Raw genomic sequence first — 27467 nt, forward strand, 5'->3', positions numbered from 1 at the left:
GCATCAGAGCAAGCAACTCCAAATCCTGACAGCCGACTGGGCCCAATCAAGACTGACAGGGCAGGGAGGGGAGGGAGACATGAATGAAACCATTTACCAGCCGTGGAAAATACACATCCGCTTGCACAGGGGATCCCAAGGAGTTGTTTAAATGCCCATCCTCGATTTTCTAAGGACGAAACAAAAGAGGCACTGAGACAGAGTGACTGCCGCGCCAGTGCCTGGGGTAGGCTGCCCACAGCAAGTGGCACAGCCTGCTCATTTCCAGGCCCTCCTGCCTCCTGTACCCAACAAAAGGCGCTGCTGCTCCCCTTTGCCCCTGAACTTGGCAGCCAGGGCTGTGCCCTGCCGGCGTGTCACTCCTGGGTGCCGCCTGCCCTCCCCCAGTGCCCGGCGAGCGGCGGAGGGCCTGAGTAAGGGGCCGAGGGTGGCAGGGGGGCGCCCTCCCTCAGCCTGGCAGCCTGCATGGAGGGAGGGAGGGAGAGGCGGCTGCAGGTGCTGCCGGGGCCGCACGGGGGGAGCCCGGGGCCGGGCGGCGGGGCGGGCTCCCGGGTGCCGCCGGCAGCCGGCGGGGGGCAGGCCCGGCCCCGGGGTCACTCACCACCGCGTCCCGCTCCGCCACCGATCCCGCCATCTTGCTGAAACCGTGCAGCGGTGCCGCCTGCATCAGCTGGACTGGGGAGGGAGGGGAGGGGGAGGAGGAGGCAGGAGGAGGAGGAAGAGAAGGAAGAGCAGGTCGCAGCCCGGCTGGGCACGGGCAGGGCAGGACACGGGCTCACCTGCGCCCCGCAGGGCGGGCGAGGGAGCCCGGCAGGGCGGGGCGCGGCGCGGCGCGGCGCCTTCTTGCACTGCCTCGCAGCCCTGGCAGGAGGGGCCGGCCCGCCACCCCCTGGTCTGGTCTCCCTGCTCACCTCCTCTGCCCCCCGCCTCAAGCCGGGTTTCTAGCCTCCCCCCGCGGCCCCGCGGGTGGCCCTGTGCTGGGGGGGCACCCCCGCCGATGCCCCTCAGACAGGGTTTGAATGGCACTTTGACTCCGAGGGGCAGCACCATACCTACACCCCTGGCGCCCCCACTTCGCCAGAGAGAAATGATCATAATCATTTAAAAATGACCATTTCATAGATTTCATAGACATTTGGGGCTGAAAGGGACCTCATGAGATCATCGGGTCCAGCTGGATGATTTCCGTGCCCCCTTTCTGTCTAGGCCCTGGGCAGCTGCAGGGTTTCACATGCCTGTGTCCAGCCTAGGGTGGCCATCGAGGTACCTCAGCTGTCCCCACCACCACGAATGTCACATGCCTCCCACAGCTGGGGGGTCGTGGTGAGCTCCCACATGCGGCGGGAGTGGGGCGCTCCTTCAGACAGCCACAGCGGTGTTGGCGGCAGGGGACGGGTTGCGCCAAGCGGTGAGAAACAGAGGACATAAAGACATGCGGTTTCATATTGATAGAGGACAGAGGACCAGAAAACCAGACTGTCTATAAAACTGGATGAATGGCCACCCTAGTCCGGTCCAAAAAATTGGACTGCCATCATGATGCCCTAATAAAATCAGAGACCCACTCCCAAGTTATGATTTTCAGATCTTACAGGGGGGCTGTCCTTTCATATGGGGGGCTCAGCCTCCTCCCCTCCAGCTCCCCCACAATTTGAACCCAGCCCTCAGACCAGAAGGGTCTTTCCAAGAGATGGTGGACTCTCCATCCTTGGAGGTTTTTAAGATATGGCTAGACAAAACACTGTCTGGGATGATCTAGTTGGGGATGGTCCTGCTTTGAGCAGGGGGTTGGATTAGATCAGTGCTTCTCAACGTTTTTTTGACCCAGGACCCATTTGTAGACATGGATGGGCAGTCCCAACCCAGTGCCCCCCACTCCCAACCAGCTGTCCCCTGCCTGCAGCCTCCCAGTGCGTGTGTGGGGGACGCAAGCAGCCCCTCAGAGAGGAACTCAGCCAGCCTGCAAGGGAAAAGCCACAGTTTCTCACATTTTTCTTCTTTAAAGGAGAATCCATTTTAAAGTTTGTTGATCCATTTTTAGAGTTTCTTCGCAACCCTTTCATATATTTTCATGACCCACTTTTGGGTTACAACCCACAGGTTGAGAAACATTGGACTAGATGGCCTCCTGAGGCCCCTTCCAACCCTCATTGTCTCTGATTCCTCACCTGCTGAGACCCAGAGGTAGGAGACAGCAGAAGAACTAGGACTTATCAAGGCCTTGGAGGCAACAGCACTGAGTGAGCCCCTTCTCCAGTCCCAGACAAGGCTTGGCTGCTTGCTCCACATTGAGTGACTTTGTGGAAGGAGGCGATAGGCTTATGGTGTGGCTGTAGGGCTGTAGTGGTTCCTCTCCAGGAATGTTGGAACTTGGGGCTAAGCCCTGACTGGGCACCCAGGGTGCCAGGGGTTGAAGGGGATTGCTTTAAAAGCCAGGAGCAATTGAGTTTAAGGAGACTGTTCATTCTGCTCAAACAGCCATTTGGTTTGTAAATAGTTGGCTTTGCAGGTGCATGGGTGGCAAAACTGAGTCTCAGAGTTGACATCAAAAGGGCTGGGAGCCTACAGACCTGCCAGAAGCATGTCCTCCATCTCCATGGGCAAGAGTGATCATTAATCCCTGCCCTCTTCCCAGGGACAGGATTATTCTGGGCCCCAGAATAATTCTGAATTGAGACAAGGAAAAATACTTCTCCCCTCTGAAAAGGAAAGGCCCCTGTTCCCATGTATTTCTTCTATTCCATTCAGCACTGGTGAGGCCTCCCCTGGAGTACTGTGTTCCCTTTTAGGCTCCACACTTCACTTCAAGAAAGATGTGGACAGTTTGGAAAGAGTCCAGTACAGAGCAACACAAATGATTGGGGGTCTGGGAGACAAGACTTATGAGGAAAGCCTGAAAGAGCTAAGGTTATTTGGTCTGGAGAAAAGATGACTTCAGGGGGATTGGATAACAGTCTTCAAATACCTCAAGAGTAATTATAAAGAGGATGGAGATAGGCTTTTTCTCTGTGGCCATAGGGAACAGAACCAGGAGCAATGACCTCAAGCTCCAGCTGGGGAAATTTAGGATGGAGATTAGGAAGAACTTCCTAAATATGAGAGTGGTCAAGCATTGGAGCAACCTACCTACCTAGTGAAATTGTAGAATTTCTATCCTTAGAAGTTTTCAAGAGTGGGTTAGACAGACACTTGGAGGAGATGGTGTAGTCAGAAATGAAACTTCCTTGAGCAGGGGCTGGACTAGATGACTTCCTGAGGTCCCTTTCAGCCCTACTTTCCTATGATCTTAAGTTTTGGGATCACATTTGCCTTTCTTAAAGTCAGAGTTTACCTATTGTCCGTGGTAGGAGGAGAAGCTGGCTCTGACATCCTTAAGTTTGGCTTTTCTCTGACAGATTTACTGACCCTGATTTGGCTGTCTTTGGAGGGTGGTGGGCAGGAGTACTTTTCCTTGTCTCAATTCAGAATTATTCTGGGACCCAGTTTATAATGATGATCCAATTTATAATGATGATTCTCTGATGCATATTTTCAGTAAACTAATGCATTTCACTATGTTTCTATACATTTTACCATTAAGGACTTTAAATTATTTTATATATTTAGAGCCTGATTTATCAGTCCTTATTGAGGCAAAACTATTTAATGGCACTAAGATCTGCAGTCTCTTTCCCCTGCCATGTAGTAAATCCTTTGAATTCCTTACAACAAACATCACAATGACTTAGGCTAATTGATTATTGCCCATTACAAAAAGATCACACCTGGTTAGCTATACTCACCTTATGTATGAAATGTGATGCTATAAGGGGAACATTCTTCTGCACAAAACACTTTACTGCGTGTTAGACTAATCTAACACACAGTAAAGCATTATTGTCTATGCATGTGTGGGATTTACTGTGCAGTAAATTAGGCTAATGCGCTGTTTGCTAGTACCAAGAAATACAGGTATTAGATTAACTGTACATTAGCTGTTGTGCAGAAATACATGTGTAGATGCTGACTAGGAACAATTTGCTCCTGGTCAGCCTAGGCAGCAGGGGGCCACAGGGGCTAGAGGTGTGAGAGCTGTCCATGGCTCTGGTGCGGATCTTGGGATGGCAGCCCAGCTCAGTGGCACTGGCTTGGGGCAATGTGCCATGGCCGAGTAGCAGCAGCACCCTGAACTATCCCCTTGATTTGCTTGCTGAGGGGATGGGGGAGCTCTCTGTTCCTATAGCAGCAAGCCAGGAACAGAGAGCTTCCCTGTCCCCTCAGCCTCTGCCCACACAGTGCATGCCCCAGTTGTAGCCTGTTCCCCGTCCATGCCTGGGGGGATCTGGGAGCTGAGCAACTCTGGGACTGGGGGGAGCCATAGGGTGGGGGGTAAGTGGTAAGCAGCACTGGAACTGGGGGGGGTAAGCAGTGCCAGGACCAGGGTGCAGAGAGACAGTCCTGGTGCTGTTCAGCTCTTGGCTCCCCCCAGCATGGGCAGGGAGGGGGAGCCAGCTGGGGCATGTGCTGCATGGGCAGTGACAGGACTGAGGGGACAGGGAAGCCTTCTGTCACTGGCCCAGCACTGCAGAGACAGGCAACTCCCCCATCCCCTCAGCAAGCAAAGTGAAGGGAGAGCTCAGAGTGCTGCTGCCACTTGGCTACTGGGCATCACCCATGCTTTGTCTTTGTGACAGTATGGTAACTGCATCATTCATGAGCTCAGTCTTCTATTGGGATTTATGGAAGACTTTTCACCCAGCTAGGATTTGGTAGCAGGAAGGTGGACAGATGAACATAATTTTTGTCAGGACTAATATGAGCAGTGTAATATGCTCACTGAATGTGGGGTATTTTGTGATCTATTCAAGTTGTTGTACCACACCCATCACTATAGCATCATGGTTCCTGACTTGGAGTGAAGGGACCTCACTTCTGATCCTGGCTTTGTGAATTTGGGGTACATCACTCCACCTCTCTATGCTTCAGCTTTCCTGCATGCGAAGATGGGGTGGTAAATATCTCCTGCCTGCCTTAATAGAGAGATTACTGTAGTTAGATTAATTTGTTAAAGTGTATAAATTTGTTAAAGTGTATGAATTGCTGTTGTAATGCTGAGTACTGGTATTTTTTTGGTTTCCAGATACCAAGGTGATAGGCCTATGGAAAATGCCAAAGACAGCATGACAATAATATTCACTCTGCCTAATCTTTCTTCACCTCAAGATATTAGGAGTCTGGTGAGGACCAGAAAATATTGTGCAAATATTAAGATTCTTGGACCAGCATTGTCAAGAACAATGTTTTTGTCAATATTGGATGTTGATAGTGGATGCTTTCTTTTTTGAATGACCAGCCTGAGACATCTTGGGTTGGATTTTCAGATGTTCTTAATACCTCCAGCTCCATTAGAAATCAAGAGGTTAGTAGCCCTCCAGAATGGCAGGGATGCTTAGCTCCTGTTCCTTTCCTCAATTAAAAATCAAGAGCTCAGTACTTCTGAAGTTTTCTCAAGTTGAACCAGTACAGATTGGCACAAAGAATCAGAAAGTCATTACTGGCTCCCTGATAGGACTCCTTCAGGGCCAATCTACTTGCAACTTTGTTACTGTGCTGTGCTTTAGTATTTTCAAAAGTACTAAACTGTAAGTTTACTGTCTGTACTACATCGTACACATGGTACAAGATTATTTTTAGCAGCTACTTTGCCATAGTGGCCCACTATAAAAGGGGAGTGTGCCACTGTGGTGAAGTAGCTGTTAGTCATGTGTAGACACCCATGGATGCTGCATTGCCTTAGTGCATCACTACAGTGATGTAGCATCATGTGTAGACACACCCTTAGTGTAGGAGTGAAGTCTAGGCCATTATACATGTCCATGCCACCAGTTACAGCATGGAAAAAACACACTTGTAAAACCCATGCTAGGAACTTGAACTTATAAATAAGGCACTATCATGATACCATCACACAGGGAACATTATTGGCTTTGTGGTAAGTTTAATGCATTTAAATAGTCACAAGATAATTAAATAGAAGTGTTGATCAGAATTAATGTTATGTTTTTTTCAGACCGTATTTGGTGCCAGTCTCTGTTTCCTATTATGTACCAGTCTAAGAGAGCAGAACTTTGCCCTGAAGTTTGATAAACTAAAGGTTTTATTCCATTTAGTAAAGTCGTATTATTACATGGTGCTCAAAGAACTGCTATTCTGTGAAGTACTTCACTGCTCATTATCTTACCCACATTGTAGAGAGAAAGAGCCTCTGAAATTAGATTCTGGAGAGCAATTTAAAATCACGCAATGAAATCATTCAGGCCAACACTTGAAAGGTTTTAGTTCTAGGAGGGAGTGTGGTCATTATGACAACTTTGCTGTTTGTAATTTCGTTACTGAATAATTAAATAACAAAACTTGGCCCATTCCACTGTCTTACACTCCATCTGTTTTGGCTTGTTTACAGAACATGGAATAAATGAAGCCTTGTTCTCTGAGGCCTGGAAGGGTTAGTTGAAGCAGCCCACACTATGGGGTTCTAATTAGGAATGAGTTTCCTACATTTTTAAGGACCTGTAAGGGTATGCCTTTCACTTGCAGTCCAAACTTCTCCTCTTGCACCACTGTGGCACCAGAAACCTAGGGAGTCATGTGCTGTAGGTTAGCTCGCTGGTTATGCATGTAACAAAGCCCAGGAGATGGCATGCTTTCCTGAGTCACAACTACTCTGGAGAGAGCACAATGCCCCCTCTCTGCAGGGAAGCAGGGAATGCTGCAATCCAGTCCACAACAGTGGGTCTTCCACAGAACACAATTGTGAGCTAAATATGCTCACCTTACCTGAACAGTCCTAATAACTCCTCTGTTGAAGAGGGCATTGGCTGAAATCAACAGGGCTCTGTGTAGATGCAAGGGTTTGATCTTGGAGACCTGACTGCAGCAACTGTACCAAAGTGAGTAGGTTTTGGCCCAGAACGAGTATCTCTACTGGGAGAATGGAAACTTATGAGGCATAAAGGACCTTGGGTAGGTACTGCCTTTTGGTTCCATGTTGATACAGCTCTCAGCCAGATGGGAAGCCCCAGTTCATGCCCTGTAGGTGCTACCATAGAACTACAAGAATTTTTTATATAAATTATAATAAAGACAACCAGGAAGTGGCCTGGCATGAATGACATTCAGGACAGTTTAGCATCCCTTCAGCCCAGACTTTGGGCCTCCAGCTCTTCAAACACCTTAGCTTAACCCTCCTTGGCTTGCCTTGTCTCTTCCTGCCACACCCTTTGATGATTTAAATAGGTGTATCTATTTTTTAGCTGCCCTTCACTGAAAAGGAATGCAGCATGGCTGCAATTTTGGTGTGGTGTAATTACTGTGCGTGTCTCCCCTCATTATATCTGACATCACTGTGTTCATTTGCCTGTTTATAGACGGATATGTATTGTCTTTGAGTTTTTTTCTGAAAGTGCTGGGAAGATGTGAGGTGTTTGCTGGTTTCATGGAAGCTCGCTTTGGTTTCAGGGTGGAAAGGAATGAGGGCTCTTGCTTAGTAACAACTGGGGAAACCTGAGCTACAGGTAAAATAAAGGAAAAAGTCAGGTAATAAGTTTGACTGAGCAAATCATGGTTGGAGCCAAGCTCTTTTTATTAGGTTATAAATGTGAAATAGCTCGAAAGAATGACTGCATGGTAAAGCTTTCACAGTATCATTATGCCTCTGTCAGGATCCCTCATACTTCATCCCCAGGTGTGTAACTCAGGGGAAACCTGTCATAGCAAATAACTGGGGTTAGAACTTAGCACCAGGGAAGGATCTGAGAGGCCAAAATTTAGTTGTGTGTTGTTACATAATGTGCTGTTTTGCAAGGTGGAGAAGATAAGGGAAACATACTTTCCTCTTCTCTTGTGTCTTTGTGCTGGTAATGGCTCCAGTCAACAAGGAATTAGTGCTGTGGCAGTGCCACAGTCCCTCAGAAAGAAAGGGCTTTGGTGAGGCCATTGTCTTCCAATAGTGCAGAACACCATGCTGACACAAAGTTTTCCTAGCGTCTCTGGGCAGGGGTGGATCCAGGAGTGGGGTGGGAAGGTGGGGGTGCAGCACTGCAGCTGAATCCCACTTTGGTTCCTACTCCACCCAGCATTTAAACTGAACAGCCTGGCAGTGACAGCAGGGAAAGAGTCAATTGACTTCATGGCTCATTGTAATCTACCCGATTCCTTCTAAACTGTTAATTTCACAGGTTCTAAGACCCTCTCTTGTTTTTAATAGTCTTGATGTTCCACTAATCAAGATAGCCTTTCTTCTGCAATTCTGCTCCTGGCAATGTAGCTCCTGTTTCACAGCCCTCCAGACCGTTTCTAACTCTAACTTAAAACATTAATTCAGGTATGGAAATAACTGTCAGTGAAGCACTGGAGGCACTGTTCAGATGCTCAAGAAGGCTAGAATTTGCCTTATGAATCTGAAAAACATGTATGCTTAATTCTAATAACTACAGGACTAACTATAGGACTAATGAATCAATATCTTTGGAGTATTTTTGCCTAGTTTGTTGTATTTGTATATATATCTGATATAGAAAATTAATGCACTGCCTAATAGAGATATACTTGTTTTTGCTTCAATCTTAAACTGAATAATATAGTCCTTGGGTTTTTAGGAAACAAGATAGCCCTTGGGTTTTTAGGAAAGCTTCTAGTTTCCTTTTCATTGGATAAAAATGTATTGTGTTATATGGTACCCCACACTATCTGCAACTCCCTTTTCAGAATCTTACATCTGCCCATGTCTGTGGGTCCTGACTCTTTCATCATATATGGCGGATAGTGCAAGGTCCCGTTATGCCAGGATGCTGAAGGTCCTCACATTCCCTGTAGGACACAGCATACTAGAAGTCCACAAGCACCTGTGAAAATGCCGCTCCAATACTGTCAGTGCTGCAAATGCCTGTGCTCTTGCACAGTATTTATTGAGAAGGATGTTCCCACATATCACGTTTAGATATCATGGGAACTCCTCCCATCATATGTGCATCTGCCCATACACACCCCCAAACAGCAGAACAATTTTGGAAGAAGGACAGCGACTGTCTGTAAGAAGAGAGTAGGAGATGCTCTGGCTTTAATAGCTTTTTCATATACTAGGCTGGACAAGGGAGTACATGGATACAAAATAGTCCACGGGTAAGAGATTTATTTATAATGAGCTACTGTTCAGCATTAGTTGGCAATGTATTTGCTATGTTAGTGAAAACTTTTTGCCTTGATTACAAAAAGCCAGAAGTTGTAGCAGGGTTTCCAGTATGTTGTGAGCAGCATAGACTATAAATGAGTTTTCTGATCTTCTGTTTTCATTAATTTATAGGTTTCAAAGCCAAAAGGGACCATTGGACTCTCCAATGTAGCCTGCTGTATAACATGGGCGAGGGAATTTCATTCAGTTACTTCTGTATTGAGCCCCATAACTTATGTCGATAATAGTATTTCTTTCTGAAAGGCATCCAGTGTCGATCTGAAGATTTCAACAGCAGAACAATTCACTGTGAACTGGTATGATGGACCTGAGTGAAATGTTTGTCTTCAGTAGTGATCATTCACATCTGTTTCTGAGCCTGGAGTCAGTAGAGGGGTGGTGGACTCTCTGGGGGGCTGCATCCTGCTGCAATGTTTCTGTTTTCCACCAGACCTGAATAACAGCAAGGTTCTGCTATAGAAGGATGGCCCATTTATCATGTTGCCCATTCCTTTGTAACTTTTGCGTTGTAGTGGTACCTCTGGGGTGCATACTGACATGATGAATCCTTATGTTCAAGGTGTACAACTAAGTGCTACTAAATATGAAACATAAAATGATAGAGTCAGAGTTGGAAGGGACCTCAAAGGTTATTTAGCCAACCCCCCAGCGCAAATACAGGAAGTGCTAGTCTGTTTCAAAACCTTTACTGGAGGAGGTTCCTTAGCTTCCCTAAGTTGCTTGTATTACTATACTTAGATAGGAAGTTCTTCCTGAGATTTAATCTGAATCTGCTCTGCTGTCGTGTAAACCCATTGCCTTGTGGCCTGCCCTCTCTGGCAAGGCAGAACAATATTTCTCCAACAGTTTTTGGCAGCCTTTCAAATATTTGAAGACTGCTATCTAATATTTGAAGCTGTGCAAATATTTGAAGACTGCCACCCATAATCTCCTTTTCTCCTGACTAACCATATCTAGGTCTCCCCATCATTCCGTATACAGCTTGCCTTCTAAAACCTTTGTCATCTTTGTTGCTTATTTCTGGATGCTTCAGGGTCTCTATATCCTTCTTAAACTGTGGTGCTTAGAACTTGACACAATACTCTGGCTGAGGCCCAACTAGCACCAAGTAGAGTAGTATTATTACCTCCCATGTTTTGCATATAATACTTTTGCTTTGCTATTTTTTTGTAACAGCATCACATGGCCAACTCATGTTCATCTTCTGATTGACCATAACCCCAGCTCTTTTGTGGGTATGCTACTGCCTAGCTAGTTATCCCAAATTTTGTACATTTGCATTTGACTTTCTTTCTCTTGTGTGTCACACCTTACACTTGCCTTTGTTGAATTTCATCTAGTAATTGATAGCCCAGTTCTCCATTTTGTCAAGATTCCTTTGAACTTTAAATCTGTTCTCCAAAGTGTTGGCAACCTCCCACCCAGTTTTGTATCAGTCTGTACCAAAGTCATTAATAAAGATGTTAAACATCACTGGGCCCTGAAAACAAATCCCTGTGAAATTCCACTTTGAGACTTCCTGCCCTTACAACACGGATCCATTCACAGTTCCTCTTTGCTCATGGTTATTCAACCATGAACATATCTACTTCACAATAATTTTATCAAGCCCACATTTCTACAATTTACTTATAAGGATCTGGATCCTTCTTCTGGATCTTTATTCACATAATCACACTCTCTTTTCATGTGATACTGTACCAAAAGACAAAAGTCTGTATATTATGACCACTGTATTCCCCTCTGCATCTGTCAAGATGTTGGATGGTCATTCATTCATGCATTCCCCTCACCCACTTAACTAGTTATTCTGTCAAAAACAAAATCAAGTCGGTTGGGTATGATTTACCCATAATAAATTCATGCAGGCTCCTAGTGATCATCCCTTTGTCTTTCAGGTCTTCACAAAAAGACTGTGTTATAATTTGCTCTTGGAAGTTGGGCTGACTGGTTTATAACTGCATTGTCTTCTTTGTGGCCCTTTTTAAAGATGAGCACTAGGTTAGCCTTACTTCAGTCCTCTTCACCTGCCATCCTAGACTTTGTAAATATTATTGCCAATAGCTCTGGGATTTTTACAGCCAGTTTCTGCAGCATCTTGGGATAAATGTCACCAGGGCTTGCTAATTCAAATGGATTCAAACTTGTCAAAAGTTCTTTATTTATTATTATTTGAAGCCCTTTCCCTTCTTTGTTTATATACATTTGGTTAGTTGTCTGATTGGAGGGGGGAGGATGCTTTGTTTTCTTTTTGGAAGTAGTCAGGTGCCAGCTCTGCTTTCTTTGTATCTTCCATTAATAGCATACCCACAACATTGAACATTGGATCTACAGTTTCCCTAGTCTTTCTTTTCTGTCTGACCTTTCTTGCCAGTTGCATCTCATTTTTCACCTTTGCTTTCCTGATTTTATCCTTATATATTTTTGCTATATCGCTTGGTATACTTCCTTAGTGACTCACCCCGGGCCTTTTTCTCCTTCCACCTATTAGGATAACATTGGTTAAGACAATCCCTTAGGAACTGCCATTCCTGATCTGGCCCAGGGTCCATGCGACAGGGACAAGCTATTTCAGAGAAAGTCTTATTAACTACATGATTGCATATTTCATACAATAACAGCATTAAGTGAGCATTCTGGAGGAAGGACTGCATTTGGCTTTGAGAGAAGAGTTGAAGTGCTGTATTTTTCTCTAGAGATCTGGTTGTAATAGTCCAGGATATAATCTGGGTTCATCAGATTTTGTGTGTCACTGCTAAAGTGGATTAAGGTGGTAACTGCTCCACATGTCACATACCATTTGCTATGTTCATAGATAACACACTCCCACTCCCTCCTACATGGTATACATGACAGAGTGTCAGTACAAAGAGGACAGGAAGGGCATGGCTGTGTATTTTCACGTTACTTCTATTCCTTTTTCCCAGATGGATGAAAGAACCCTGGATCTACTCAGCAGCAGCTTCTGGCTTATTTTTCCTTTTTTGGTTGACATTTTACTGAGCATTTTATTATTTTAGATAAAAATCATCTTTAATTTAAAACTGTGAGATAGTTCTTATTGCTCACTGAAAGGTTTTGTTCTGGATCTCGATTCACATATTCACACTCTCTTTATGTGCATGATGGAAATCAGTCCTCTGGACCTCTCACTAACTGGGACCAAACAAATTCTGGGACCAATTCTGGGACCAAAAAAATGGGTCTGGTGGTTAAATCATTTATTGTCACACATGACTGCTATTAATCCCTAGTTAGGATGTCCTTTTGTGTTATAGAATATTTATTTTATTCTGTACCTTGTGTAGTAAATGGAAGACAGCATTCTGAACCACAGATATATCCATACAAGCACACCAGAAATGGGATGAGCTTCTGATTGAATACTAATAATGAGCAAGGGATTTTATATCTTCAAAGCTCTCCTACACCAACCTTCATCACTTTAACTACATGAGGCAGGTAGATTTAACAGTTGCAAAGGTCTGATGGGAACTCAGAGATCCAGAGATGATGAAATAAGTAACTGTGGCTTCAAGGATGGTTTACCACAGTAAGTTTTATTTGGAGCTTCCTTTAAAGAGTACTGTGTTATCACAGTTTCATCACCATTATCATCATATTTGATGCTCTTTTTAAAGCCTCATTTTAGGTGTCATGCCATTTCATAACACACATTTTTTTCCCCAAATTTTCTTCCAATTTTTTTTATAAATGTTTTCCCAAAAAGGGATTTTTTGCTACTGTGGATGTAGAGAAAACTCTGAAAATATAATTATCTAATGGCTCAGAATTGGAAAGCAAGTAAAAAGAATGCACTATTTATAGGGTTTTTTAAAAACATGATATTTCAAGCTTATGAATCTTATGAATTCCCATGGCCGACCCATGTTTCTGAAAGCCTGGTTTTGGCAATACAGTATTATAGCTATTATGAAACATGGAAGATTCATGGCTCAAGGGCTTTTGAGAGAGGTAGTTAGAAGTGTTAGTCTGAAGCCAGTCAGAAGGCAGGGTAGATATGCACCTTTATAGATTAACTAAATAAATATATATTTATGGATTTAGTTAATCTATAAAGGTGCATATCTACCCTGCCTTCTGACTGGATTCAGACTAAGGGACCATATATTAACTATAAATATATATATTAAAAAGACAGAGTCAGAGTTGGAAGGTTAAGAGTTGGGAGTTAATACATATTAACTGTGTGTGTGTGTGTGTGTGTGTGTGTGTATATATAGTTATATATATAGTTAATCTATAAAGGTGCATATCTATCCTGCATATATATCTATGTATGGAGAGAGACATATATACACACACATACATACATACTATATATGTATATATATATGCACAAGATTTCAGGAACCCAAATTCATCACCAAATGCTGTGGGCTTTTGTACATAAGTATCGGTGATGCCTACATGTTGCACTCTTCATTGGCTGCCTTTTGTCCCCTGAGTGCACTAAAAGGTCTTACTATTGAGTGGATTCATATTAAATTACTACAGGGTCACTCTACTTGAAAGAGACTTCCTAGAAATCTGAGGAAACAGGGCTGCAAGAGGCCTCGAGAGATTCTTGAATCCAAGGTCTGGCAACCTGTGGCCACTGGCAGGATCCAGCTCACTGAGTGATTTGATCTAAACCGGGGTTTCCCAAAGTTTTTATTCTGCAGCCTGGCAAACTGTGGTCTAGAAGTGGCTGTGGCCCAGCAAACCATGGCCCAGCCGTCACAGCTGAACGCGGCCAGAATTTCTGTCCAGAAGACAGGTAAGGATATCCCCACCCCCTGGGCGGAGGGGTGGGCCAAACCCTGCACTGCCATAGACCCTGTAGAAGGAGTGTGGCCTCTCTGTCTGGCTCTGGGGGGCCACGGCTTCCTGGTCCGTGGCGACTTCTGAACCGGCAGCTGACCTGCACTGGGCCGCAGCCTGAAGATTGAGAACCCTGATCTTGCCCATGAAGCCAGATGTCAGCAATGATTTGACAGTGGTTCAGCACTGCAGGGGGTGGATGGAGTGGAAGTGGGACTGTGATGAGGGGCAGAATGTGGGAGAGGGGGGTCACAATGGCAGCTGGGTCAGAAGCAGAACCCTGTCCTTGGACTGAGCTCTGCTAAAGCAGCCTAATGCTCATAAATGGTTGCTGAGCCCTGATCTAGTCCATCCTCCAATTTCAAGGCAGGATCAACTATCCTAAGCCTTTCCTGACAGATGGTTCTCTGACATGTTTTCTCTTCCCATTACTTTGTGTTTCCCTTTACAAAAACTATAAATGAATGAACTGAAGCTACTGAGAGTCTCAAAAGCATTGGAATGGCTGCTTCATTGTAGACCCACATGTGTGCAATGTGTTTTCATCAAAACAAATACCAGTGTGCATTTGAGACATTTTGATGTGGAGCATAATTGTGAGGTCTGGTTCTGCACATGAATGAGAGCTGGTTTGGAACTTTTTGACAAAATAGTTTTTCTTAAAAAAAGAAAAAAAATATAATTCTTGAACCTACAAACTTTTCATGGGTAGAGGTCAGTTATGATGAATTTATTCTTTCAACGTTTTGCATTTTAGAAAATGTTGACATGGCTGACAAGCTGTGTTTTGACATATCCTAAATGAAAAAAAATGTATCTTAGTTCAAAATGATTTTTTTGTTTCATTTGTTTGTTTAATTTAAAGTAAAAACCAAGAGAACAAAAGGCAAAATTAAAATGAAGCATCCAAGATATCAGAATGTTGTTCATAAACATTTCAAGATATCTACTTTTTATCCTAATTTTCAAAATCTTAAATATAATCTTGGGATAAGAAAACTGTTTTCTATCAAGATTGATTTAAACTTTCCCACAATTCCTAGCTTCCCAGGTCCATGTCTTCATCTTTCTGAACAAGCCTTAATACTCATTTGTTACCATTTCATTTTATCTGGGTGGATGGTTATCTTACAAACTGTATATGATGAGCTAAGTTACTCTTGTTTTGCTGTGTTCAGAACCTCGTGAACCATGATCCCTTCAATAGGATTTGGTCATGGCTTATAGTTACATTTTTTGACTGTCTAATGCCATCCATAGCTCACAGTATATACAAGGGGAATGACTGTGCCTAGTGCCTGTGTGAACTACACTACCCAGACACTGTAGGATGGGATGAACTGTAACATTATTTCTGTCCCAGTTTATAAGGAGTCTTTAGTGTCCTCATATTAGTTTCTCCTCACTTTTGAGACCACTAAGAGGTTTCAGCAGAAAAAATCCTGCCTCTGCATAGTCTGAGGGTTGCTGGTTCAGAGTTCTCAGATCCTTCTCTCTTGGCCAAAGAGTCAGCTGAGCCCATGATTCATTCTCCTATGTCCCTGTAGTGCTTTTTGGAATAAGGGCTGACTCTAGTGATTTCCTTACCTCCAGCAAAATAATTGTGCTGCTCCTCCACACAGTTTATTGCTCTGACCAGACAGATCAGCAATTAAGGGAGCTGTTGTTCCCTTAAAAGCTCTAGAAATGCTGCCCCTTCAATTCTTCCCTTCCAGGCAATTGTCTGGTTTGCCTAGAGCAAGGGCTGGCCCTGTTTGGCACCCTCCACTAAAACCAGACTTCCTCAGTAGTACAGGCCACTACCACTGTAAACCATCTGTAAACCATCTCTCGTCAATGCAGTCTGGTACCACCTTGAAGACAACCTCTGGCTTCTTCTTTTGTATGACAAAAACGGTGTCCATATCTTTATCTTTGTGCATTTTGGTGTTTTTGTTGATTCAGGAGCTCTTGGCCGTCAGAGATGTTACCAGGGATTACTACATGGAAGTGGCTGTCATCGATCCCCACTACTGGCTTAAAGTGATCTGAAAAAGGATTATAGAAATAACACTGTGTTGTTCTACTTTCCTTTGTTCTGGAGTTTCTGAGCCAATGTGCTCCATTTATAAGTTAATAGATTCCCCCCGCACTTTCCACATGGTATCTGAGGCCTCCTGTCTTGCCCATTGAAGTATTAAAGGTTCTTTAGGTCACATTCTGCCCTGGGTGGTGTGTGCACAGCCCCATCCTGTCAGTCGGCCTTGCCTTGCACAGATGTAGCTGGCTGGCTCTGAAAATGCTGTTGCTGTCATAGGAATGCGGTTCCACAAGGACTTTGGCATCCAGGTCTCTCTCTGTCAGCTGTGTAGGCACCGGCAAGCTAGCAGGAACAAAGCTGCAGCAACAGCTGGTATCTCTGAGTACACTCAGGAAACTAATGTATTGGGTAAGAAAGTGCCAGGTTTATGCAACCACCTGAGAATTTCCCTCCACGGGGACCTGTCCAGGGACTGGGTAAGCCACGTGCTCCCATTGTGTGCTCCCAGGACATTCAGCATTTTTTTTGGTGTGGTTTTTTTACCGACTTTAGTGATCTTTAGATCAGCCCCCTGAAGCAGCTAGAGCAGCGCTAGGAAGCTGGGCCACTGCTTCTAACCAGTTGTGTCCTGTTGGAGGGCTGTGTAAGGCAGGTTTCGCTGTATTCCAACACAGGCTTTTGGTACTGAATTCTATCATGTTCCCTCAGCAGTGTATTGTTCCAGCAGCCTTATTTTGTTTTTCTATTTGCATCATGCAAGGTACCTGCCACAAGCAGCCCTCTATTCTGACAGGCACCCTGCTGTGCACAGTACAAGAGATCTAAATAATTCATTTCAGAAGCAAGTTTAGTTAGACAGATGATATAAAAATGTAAAGAAAAGGGGTGTACTTTACACTGCAATAAAGTGAGGCTTCAGGGTAGTATGCAGTATTGTTGGCATCTAGATAAATAGAAGTCAGGGTAAATTTGTACCTAATAGACTACTCAAAGTGTGTGTGTATATATATATTTACACATACCCAGTTATGTGTGTGCACACATATGCATATGTATATATAGAACAAGCTTTTCTGGGCTGAAGCTCACTTCATCAGTTGCTGTGAAAAGATGTGCACAAATATATTTAACTGTAGACAGTTCTAGCAGTGCCCTCTCCATGGGGCTAAATCATGCAGCCCCCGTTGTTACAGTTCAGAAAGAAGATGAAAAAAATTATCAACACAAGACAGGGCTAGCGGAAAGGCCTCACCAAGAATCAAGCCAAGGAGAGAAGACAGAAAGAAGTTGAACAGGTGGAAATGATCAAATACTAAAGGAAAAATATATCCTCAACTTGTGTGAATGGGCACGAGTCCTTTTGAATTCAGTTTACACCAGCTGAGGATCTGGTTTTGTAGTGGTATAATTGAACTGACTTTAATGGAGTTACTCATAATTTACACCAACGGGAGGATAAGCAGACCTATAATTTCTTTTTGCATCCTATTCTATAAGGGGCAAGAAGGTTTATTTGGACCTGAATGTCTCATGTACTTAAGGCCTAATACAAAGCCTAAAGGTTCCCCATGGAACTTTGGGTCACATCCTTTATTAAGCTTCATCTTCATAGATTATTTAATGTGTGTAGCATAGAAAGCTGACATCCATTGTAAAGTTTATGAATTAATTGCTGTTGCCTGCGTGGTCAGTGCATATTAAGAATAAAAATGTGTGTGTTGGAAGAAGGAACAAGAGTTTTAAAAAAACAAATCAACCCATCGCAGGTGTTGTGAGGCAGAAGAGAATTGCCAGCTCATGTGTATTGATATTACAATACAAAAAAACATACAGTTTGGTAACTCTTCTTGTTGCTATTTTTCCCACCCCACACCCTCTCCCTCATTTTTATGTGGGTGTGTGAAAACGTTGAGCAAGAAACAAAAGCAGACAGAAAAAAAGCAGGGCTAGTGTTGCTGGTACATGTTCATAGAAATAAAAAGGAGGGCTGGAAAGAACCTCAGGAGAGTCTTTATTCTGTCCTCATGCCTCAGCACTTGAAAGACAACTGCATTCTACTAGCAGGTAAGAGATCCCTGGATATGTGGGTTGTAAAATGTCTCAGGAATCCTAAGGAGGGTCCTCTAGGATGAAAGAATTGCTAGAATGCTTAGGATTTTTCTGTTACACATATTGGTTAATTTGGGCATTAGCAATTGTTTAGATTTCTCTCCCCCAAAACAAAAAAGGAGTCAGGATGTGGATGTCTGTTTTAAAAGTTTTATTCTTAGTAGTGAAGGAAGTTCTGAGGATTACACCCCCAGAGCTATGTATTCCTCAAAGAAGAGTGAAGCTTCTGAACCCGGTACAGCATGTTTAAACTCTATTGCCTACAGCATCAGCATGCTCAACATCACAGACAGTGCAGTAGTATAGCGTGATGTCACTTCTTTGGTGCTGGGAATGTGTTTGTCAATACACGTTCCCTCAAGAGCTGTGCCAGGAGAGTGGTATTTAATGTTCATGATAAACATTTGAAATGTATTGCAGCATAGCTTTTTCATTAATGCTAAACTGCATCACCTGCCTGTCTTGCTTTTCTCCTCAAACAAGTGTAGCAACAGCTGTACAGCAGGGGCATATTTGATTATTAACTCTGAATTGTCTCTTATCTTGTGGTACATCCACCCTTAATAGAGCATTCTGTCTTGCCAGGAGTCAGAAAATACTTCTAGATTTGAAAGTATTTGCCCTGTGGATATCACACAAGCGTTTCAGTGGGTCTTCTCTTCATTCTGGCTGACTAGAGTGTAGCCCAATGGTCAGAGCAGGGAACTGAGAGTCAAAACCCCAGTGTTGTATTCCCTTGTGTCATGCTTTCATTCACTATGACTTTATGCAGAGCTCTTCAACCTTGCTGAATCTCAGTTTAACTATGGGACCAGTGTTATGTACTTTGTTCATGGGAGGTGGTGTGAGAATTTAATAATGAATGTTTATGAAGTTTTTCCAGATCGTCAGGTGGAAGGTGCTATAGGAGTGTAAATCAGTCATACTTTCAAATGCAGCAGACTATTTACTGTATACGTTACTATGATGGCACCTGGCAACAGACATGAGGAATACATTTATCACTCCGGTTAATAACCATGCATGCAGTAAGTGAGCTGAAAAGATTTTTTTTTAATATTAGGCTGTATTATGTCCTTCATAGCACACAACTTATGAGGATAATAATGAATCATTGTTATTACTACATATATTTATGTTGTGGCAAGGCCTACTACCACTGTCATTTATAGGAGAATCTTAAGGTGGGTAAATGTTGTTATTCTAGTTTTATAGATGGGAAGAGTGAGTCCCAGAGAAGTTAAGAGATATGCTGAAGTTCAAGCTGTAAGCAGTAGCAGAGTATAAAAATCAAGCCTCTAGACATTCTTTCTCTAAATACCAATAAATCCAATGATTTCAAAATATCTGTTTACCGGTAATCATTATCACTGCATCAAAATCAACTCACAGGCAGAAGTTTTGTTGAAAAAAATCATTCCCCCTCATACACACAGACTGCGAGTGGAGCTTTTGATCTGTTTCTGTTTGGCTGCAGAAGAGACATCTCTTGGTTATATAATTGCATTCATAGAGGAAGAAAACTACTTATTGGGTATGGCATCCATTCAGAAGACTGATTATTGAAAATCACAAATCCTTTTGTAGACCTTCCTCCCAGGTGGGACTCATGTCTGCTGTCAATGTGTTCTTCAGATCAATAACAACCTATAGGTAAAAGTAGAGCCTGTGGTGGTGTGCAAGAAATATCCTTGAAGTTATCAATGCAGTAACATCTGGAGTAGAACTAGCATCTTGTTGCTTATTTAGGCTGCTCCTGTAGCTTTGACTTCCTTGATGAAAAACTGTTCTTTAGGCTCTCCATCAGTTACATCCCAATGCAGAAGGAGGGAGGGAGTGAAACTACCAAGATTAAGTACAAAAGGAATGTGCTAGTTAAACGGTCAAACCTGTGGACATAGATCAAAGATACACTAGTGATCATAGATACATTAACAGAGCCATTACACTTCAATATACATTTTTGTCCTGATACAGTGGTTATTCTATATTGATCTACTCCATGTTGCACCGGAGGATATCAACAAATTGTGCATTCATGGACAGCTTTGTTTATGCAGAAATCGAAGGCTTTCTCCATCAGGCTGTCTACAGCACAAAAGCATTAAGGCCACCACAGTATTTAGTTCTCTGAATCCTTGGCCTCTTTGCCAAGGCTACACAAAAGGCTAAGCTAGGGAAATCTTGGAAACTTTGGGTGTCATCATAATGGCATTTGGAGGGGAAGGTGATTTTAATAATGTTTCTTACCAGCAAAAGTCTTCATATAGACATAAATATGCTGGCATAAAAAGGTTTTTTTATAGTGGCTCTTTTTTTCTAGTCTAAGTGGTATTGACATCAGGAGGGTTTGCCAGAATAGTGAACTGGTAGTCTAGGCCCCAGAATAAACACTTCCTTATTTTTTTATTTTGGAATCCACAAGGCCACCCACTTCAGTTTGTCTCAGCCACCACAGGTGCAAAGAAGAAGGTAGCTCTCCTGAGTGCCAGCTTGATGTCCTTTCTACCAGAGTGCTCTGTCAGGAAGTTCAGTCCCCACTTTCAGTTCAAGCTGTGCGGTTATAAACTGCTGCAAGACCATTTCAAGGCTGGATATAAGGAAGAATTTCTTTACTGTCCGAGGCCCCAAGGTCTGGAACAGCCTGCCATCAGAGGTGGTTCAAGCACCTACACTGAACCTGTTCAAGAGCAAATTGGATGCTTATCTTGCTGGGATCCTATGACCCCAGCTCACTTCCTGCCCTTTGGACAGGGGGTTGGACTCGATAATTTTCCAAGGTCCCTTCCAGCCCTAATGTCTATGAAATCTATGAAATTTAGTATTTGTTAGCTGCCAGTGGGCTGCTCAGAGTTGTATGAGATGCAGAAGGCTTTGGCTCATGCCCTGAAGATGTTTCACTATGAATAGACCAAGCTGTGCCCCTCACCCCCTCTGCACTCACACACTAACAGTAGGTTATTGGTAGGCACTGTACATGCACAGTCAGAGAGCAGGTCTGCCCTGAAAGAACTTGCAGCCTAGATAGACAAGAAAGGGTGGGGGTTGGAAATAGCATTATCCTAGTTTTACAGATGTGAAATTGCTGGACAAAGATATTAATTATTTGCACAAGGTTGCCCAGAAGATGTCTGTAGCAAATCCAATAATATAACTTGTGTCTCCTGAATCCCTGCCCAGTGCTTTCAGCATAGTACCATCCTTTCTCAAAATTATACTTGTAGCTCATATATAATTTAAGCTTATATAACTTAGCCAGACTTCTTTTAGTAATCACTTATTAAGAAAGCCTACACAGGACTTTCATTTGTTGCAGTTTAGCAAACAAGCACACTACTTTCCCAACAATGGCAAACCTGTCCACTTATCAGTTTGACTTTGTCTCATGTTTCATTAGGCTGCAGCCAAGGTCAGGGAGCAATTGTTGGAACTTCCCTGTAACTACGCAGCCCTTTCATTTCCATTCCCTCTGGATTTTGTATTCAGATGTCAAAAGTGTTCACTGGCAAGCAGAACATTCATTGTCAGTGAGAAAAATCATGATTGCAATTCTGTAGCATTTGCACATTACCTTCCTGACAGTGAATGATCACAACTGTGCTTTTCAAATTAAAATGCATTTGATTAACACCCAAACTAACCAGTGCACATTTCATTCCCCTTCTCTCACCAAGCTTGTTGAAGTTAGATCAATAGATGCTGACCCATTTGAGAAAATCTCTCTGATCTTCTTCAAAGGATCATCCCAGGTGTGGCTGAGTAAACACCTTTTGTAAGGGTGAAGTTCATTAGAATGTTAATAACCCCCTTACCTGCATGTTTATGGGCCAGTTATGTCAACTAGAATTATTATAGACCCAACATGAATATAACAAATACAATGACAAGCCCAACATTTAGGGACATGTGGTCAATAGGAGATACCCGCATGTTTATGCTCTTCATTGAAAATTTGATCCTAAAACCGGATGATCACATTTCCTGCCACAACTTGGTTCACATTTAAACTTTCAGGCTAATTAAGACCAAATGCTACAAATGGCATTTTAATTATATTCTCTGACAAAACCCCCAGAACAGAGCTGGGTTTGTAGATTGTTAGCCATTCATTCTAGAGCATCAGTGGAATTCTCTAGTTAAAAACAAAAAACAAACAAGAACCACCCCCAAAAAAACAAAAACCCAAGTATTTGAGATGGAAGACATTCAGAGTAAAAGCTCCACAAATCACCTTATTTCTGTCCTGCCTCCTTTCCTCATCCCCTAGAGGCCATATGTTTATATCTGAATTCCATGTCTTCAGGAATGTTTTAAATCACTGAGTTCATATGAAGAGCATAACTCCTGCAGCCATGCCAGCTTCATTTGTTTTACTCCAAGGATCTGTCCCACTCTGGGGTGCCAGAAAGGATATGCCAGGGTCTGCAGCCTAACTTAAAATGCTGTAGAATCAGTGAAGGCAAATAAGTGATTTGTGTCTGAAGAGTTGAGGTTTCAGAGAACGTGGAACATGCATTGGGCCTTCTGTTCCATTTAAGAAGAGCAGATTGGATGAATAGGCTTAGAAGCAGCGAATCCTAAAGAACAGGGTTGAAAGGGCTGCACGAGGTCATCTAGTCTAGCCCCCTGCTCAAGGCAGGATCATCCCTGACTAAAAAGTACCCTGTCTAAACCTTTCCAGACAAATGTTTGCATAACTTGCTCTTAGAAACATCCAGTGATGAAGATTTCACAAGCTCTATAGCAACCTATTCCAGTGCTTAACCACCCTTAGACTTAAAAAATTCTCCTTCATATCCAACCCAAATTCCCCTTGTCACTTGGGCTTGCCAGGGATGGATCACTTTTGGACTGCAGACAGAGAACAAGATGGGACACATTGTGCCTTCTTGACTACAGAGTAGGGTTGGGTCTCTGCCCTGAAACCAGAGAACAACTGAGTTGTCTGGTATATTACAGGTAAGTGAACTGGAGAATGGTCTGTCACGGAAGGATGTATGTACACTGAAAATCATTGTCCCAATTTGCAAAGTGCTTAAGAACAGGCATTTTTATCAAAGCATTCAAGTCCCTGCCTACATTTCAATGGCACATAATGACATGCTCCAGTGTTTTGCTGAGTTAGACCCTTATGTATGACTAGGAGGGTGGCTGCCCATGTAGAGAATTTCTGGTTTAATAATTTAAGCTGATTGTGATCATGGGATCAAAACGACAGGTTCTGTAGACACTTAGCAACAAATTTTAAATGTTTCTTTATAGAACTGCAGCTTCTAAAGGGGGTCTTCTAATTTAGCAGATTTTAGCTTGCCGCTATTGTTGTTAATATCTTTTTCATGATTTTTTTTATCTTCAAACTTCCCTATGTGTATTTAATTTAATACATATAGGCTACATGGAATTGAAAAAAGTTAGGTGAAGTGGGTAGAGATTTTTAACTTGAGATTCCTGAATAATTTACTAATAATTTAGTAATTTAGGAAAACAAAAAATATAAAGAAATATAATTCACAGACTTCAGCTTTTATTTATGCTCACAGAGTATCATTTCCTTGGAATTATTTGTTGCTTGCATTTGCACACACAGATATGCACTTATTACATTTTCCCTGTACAGATCTTGTAAATGTCTTGAAGCTTCCTGAGCAGGAAGCATCAGACATGTAAAATTACCAGTCTTTGCTACATGTGTCCTTGAGCTATATTCAGAAGCATGGCAGAGTTGTCAAAATATGCAGGACCAATCCTGGATAAATGATAAGGGACCTACTGTAGTCAGCATGAAAATTATAGCTTCTAAACATTTTAATACATGTAGGCAATATACGGGGACTTGTAAGCTCCATAAGGAATGCCTGCAGACTTTGTAAGCTCCACATACATAGACAGGCATAACAAGAAGATTCTTCCCTTAGGTGGCAGTGTTGGCAGGTGAGCCAGCAACAGGAACAGGCTCATTTCTGCACCCCAAGTTGGCACTTGGGAACCATGCCCCACTCACTCACCTATAGTTCTCATACTGTACATAGAGTAAACATGGAATTCACAGTGGCTGTTGAATGGGTCTACATATGCCATATTTACTCAAATACAAGACAAGGATTTTCCCCACAATTGGCACAGGGAAAAAAAGCCTTGTCTTATACTCACATACAAGGAAACCTCATTAAATACATTGTCAATCATTAAATGGTGCCAAAAGTATCACGTGCTCAGCAATGGAAACCAAATATGAAATTGATTAAATGCAGAATGACTAAACATGACTACAGGCAACCCCCGCTTAACTCACTTTCACTTAGCGCTATTTTGCTATAATGCTCATTTAAAATTAATACCTGATTTCACTTAGCACTGAGCCAGTTTCGTTACAGTGCTCAGCAAAGCAGTAGCAGTGGTGAGAAGTAGTGAGTGGCAGCAAGTGGGAGGACGGGCAGGAATGAGCGTGGAGCCTACACTGGTGCCGCAGGGCCAGGGCTGGCAGGGGCCCAGGGCAGGGCAGCAGGAGCAGGGGCCCAGGCTGGCACACAGTGCCAGAGTGGCTGGTAGACAGGGGGGTGGGGAGAAGCAGTGGCAGCAAGAAGCTGTGAGTGGGGGGGGGCACAGGAGTGATCACGGGGCCTCCACCAGTGCCTGGGGCCAGGGTCAGCAGAGACCCAGAGTGGAGTGGCAGAAGCGCAGGGCTGGGATGTGTGGGCTAGCACATGGGGTCGGAGAGGCTGGCAGGCAGGCAGAGGGGTGGGAAGAGGCGGCTGTCATGAGAAGCTGCAGCAAGAAGTGGTGGTAACTAATTATCGCTATTTACATTAATTCCTATGGGGAAATGGGTTTTACTTAGTGTGGTTCCACTTAACGCTCAGTTTTTCCAGAACCAATTAAAAGCATTAAGCAGGGGTTGCCTGTATAAAACACTTGGCTCATATTGGGCAAACAGGTTGGTGGGAAGCTACCACAAGGATACAGTAGTGCAGCCCATCTGAATAAGATATATGGTAGTGCCCATTAAGCACTGTCCCCTTCATCACCAACTTTTTCAAGTCATGGTGACCCACTACATGACATATATTTTTACTTCTTCTTGACTCCCACAGCTGAGCTGTACCTTTCGTTCCCATTTCCAATTATTCCTGTTTCTTCACCAGCCTTAAATGTCTGGCAAACATCACCAAGGACCCTGGTATCCTCTGTTTAGAAATCACAAATTTTCTGATTAAAAATTACAAATTCTCTGATTTAAAACCCCAGAATCCATGTTTTTCCATGATTAAAATGAAATGCCACTATATATATAGATATCAGTTGAACACAATGTTTTATTGATATGTTTACAATTTTAAAGCAATCTGGAAGCCTACCAGTGCCTCAAACATTATAATAAAATACAGTCTAAATACCTGTAAATTTTGGCATTTCATTTTGTTTTTTTATCATGGAAAATCAGAGCTCTTCCATCGCCTTCACTCACCTGGACGTGGCTTTAGTTGCAGCTGTTCCCCACTCTGCTTTGGGGAGCTAAGCAGCTCTGATATGCTGGTGCCCTGCCCCTGCCCATGCCATTGCCCCTCACTCCTCACCCATAGTCCCTAGCCCTGCTAGTGCCCCTCACTTCCCACACACAGCCTTACAGGCCTGCCAGTGCCCCATACTCCCCACCCACAGCCCCCCAACCCTCCCAGCCCTGCCAGAGGGGATGCCAGCTGCCAGGGCTATTGGGATAGGTACACAGCCCCCTACCCCCCAGGAGTACCTGAGCCACAACTGCCACCCATGGGAGGTGGCAGCTGCTGCAGTTGTAGCTAAGTGTGGAGTGTGGAGCCTGGCTTCCCCTCCCCCATGGGTGGATTAGCCATAGCAGAACCCATGTGGAGGGATGGATGCAAGCTGGCAGCTGAGGGCTTGGGGCTCCCCGCCATGCTGCTCTTTCCCTGAGGGCCTCTGCAGCCCAGTGAGTGAGAACCAATATGGCAGAGCATAGTGAGGAAGCTCAGTGCTGCTACCAGGAGCTCTGTGCTGCCCTGGTGAGATGCCCCCTGCCCACCTGGCAGCAGTGGGGGTGGTGGCATGGAGTTGTGCCTCCTGCTGCTTCTGGGTGGGCAGGAGGTGCCTTGCCATGGTGGTGCGGGGCTCCTGGTTCCCTGCCCCTCTCTGCCTGTTGCACTGGGTCCCACCAGCTGGTTGTGGAGGGCCCTAGGGGGAGGGCAACAGGCTGGGGAGCCCCAAGCCCACAGCGGGCAGCCAGCATCCACCCTCACCCTGTGCATAAATATTGAGGGTATGTGCCCCCCATGCCACCTCCCCAGGAGTGCATGCAGTGGTTGTAAGCCAGCTGACCCCTCCCCTCCACCAAAGATCAGGTGCCCATGGCTCTATCCCGCTCCCTGCCTGGGCTCTGCAGTTGTACATTCCTACCCTGGGCCTGAAGCCCTAGACTCCATACACCACCTTGGCTGAGAAACACCCCCAGCCCCAGCCCCAGCCTTGCCCAAGTCCCTCCCTCCTTCATTATGGGGGCCTCAACCCTCCACTCTCTGCAGCATGGGCGACTGGTGCCTCCTGAGTTGGGGGGGCACTTGGCCCCCCAGCAGACAGTCAGTGACTAGAGGAGGGTCCCCGGGCCAATCCCACAGGCTGGGGGGTGGTCTTCCCGTGGCCGATCCTCCTGACCCCCTACTGGCAGCAATGCATCACTGGCACTTCCAGGTTGGTGGGATTGGCCATGGGGGGACTGCTTCTCCTGGAGCACTCCCCAGCTGGTGCTCTCAGGGTTGGCACTAGCACTCTCACCTGCCCCCCTGCCTGGGAACGCTGGCTGTCAAGGGGTGCACCAGTGCTCTCAGGGGTTGCATGTGCCCTGTGTACCAGTGTACCAGTTACACATCACCACTGCCCTGCAGACTTACCTGGAGGGAGCTGCAGTATCTGCTCTACACACAGCTTGGCTGCCATGTGCATATGTGCACATGCATATGCATGTGGCACCCTCTGCTTGGTCGCCCTCCACCTGCTTCCTCCACCCCTTGCTGGCTAGAACTCTCCACTTTTTTTTCCTTAAAATGAGAAAATCCACGTTTTATCTTGTTTTTCTATGGTGAATGGAAAGCCTGGATCCCTGAACATACAGGAGGGACAGGATAGGAAAGAGAGGTGGGGGCGTGGTGCTCTATATTAAGGAGGAATACACATCCTCGTTAATTAGCAAGGAGTCAGGGGAGGGGCACTCTGAAGTGCTTTGGGTTAGAGTACAAGGCAGTCGAGGGGAAAGGGACCTAACGGTGGGAGTCCACT

The 27467-nt window shown here is 44.3% G+C and overlaps 1 protein-coding gene and 1 long non-coding RNA gene across 2 annotated transcripts in view; one reads left to right on the forward strand and one right to left on the reverse strand.

Moving 5' to 3' along the window:
• LGALSL (galectin like) overlaps window positions 1-708 on the reverse strand; it is a 6680-nt gene extending 5972 nt beyond the window's left edge. Inside the window, exons 1-2 of the mRNA XM_019549180.1 lie at window positions 602-708; window positions 98-169 (exon numbers count right to left, since the gene is read on the reverse strand). Of these exons, the coding sequence (XP_019404725.1) occupies window positions 98-169; window positions 602-667 (138 nt within the window). The 5' untranslated portion in view covers window positions 668-708. The remainder of the gene's footprint in view (window positions 1-97; window positions 170-601) is intronic.
• A 1391-nt stretch (window positions 709-2099) lies between these two features.
• LOC109319547 lies at window positions 2100-12269 on the forward strand. Its single transcript, XR_002103542.1, has 2 exons — window positions 2100-2184; window positions 9341-12269. It is a non-coding gene; the product is annotated as an uncharacterized LOC109319547 (long non-coding RNA).
• The last annotated feature ends 15198 nt before the right edge of the window (window positions 12270-27467 follow it).

Source organism: Crocodylus porosus, unplaced genomic scaffold (genome assembly GCF_001723895.1).
Source record: "Crocodylus porosus isolate Cpor-Errol unplaced genomic scaffold, CroPor_comp1, whole genome shotgun sequence".
NCBI lineage: Eukaryota > Metazoa > Chordata > Crocodylia > Crocodylidae > Crocodylus > Crocodylus porosus.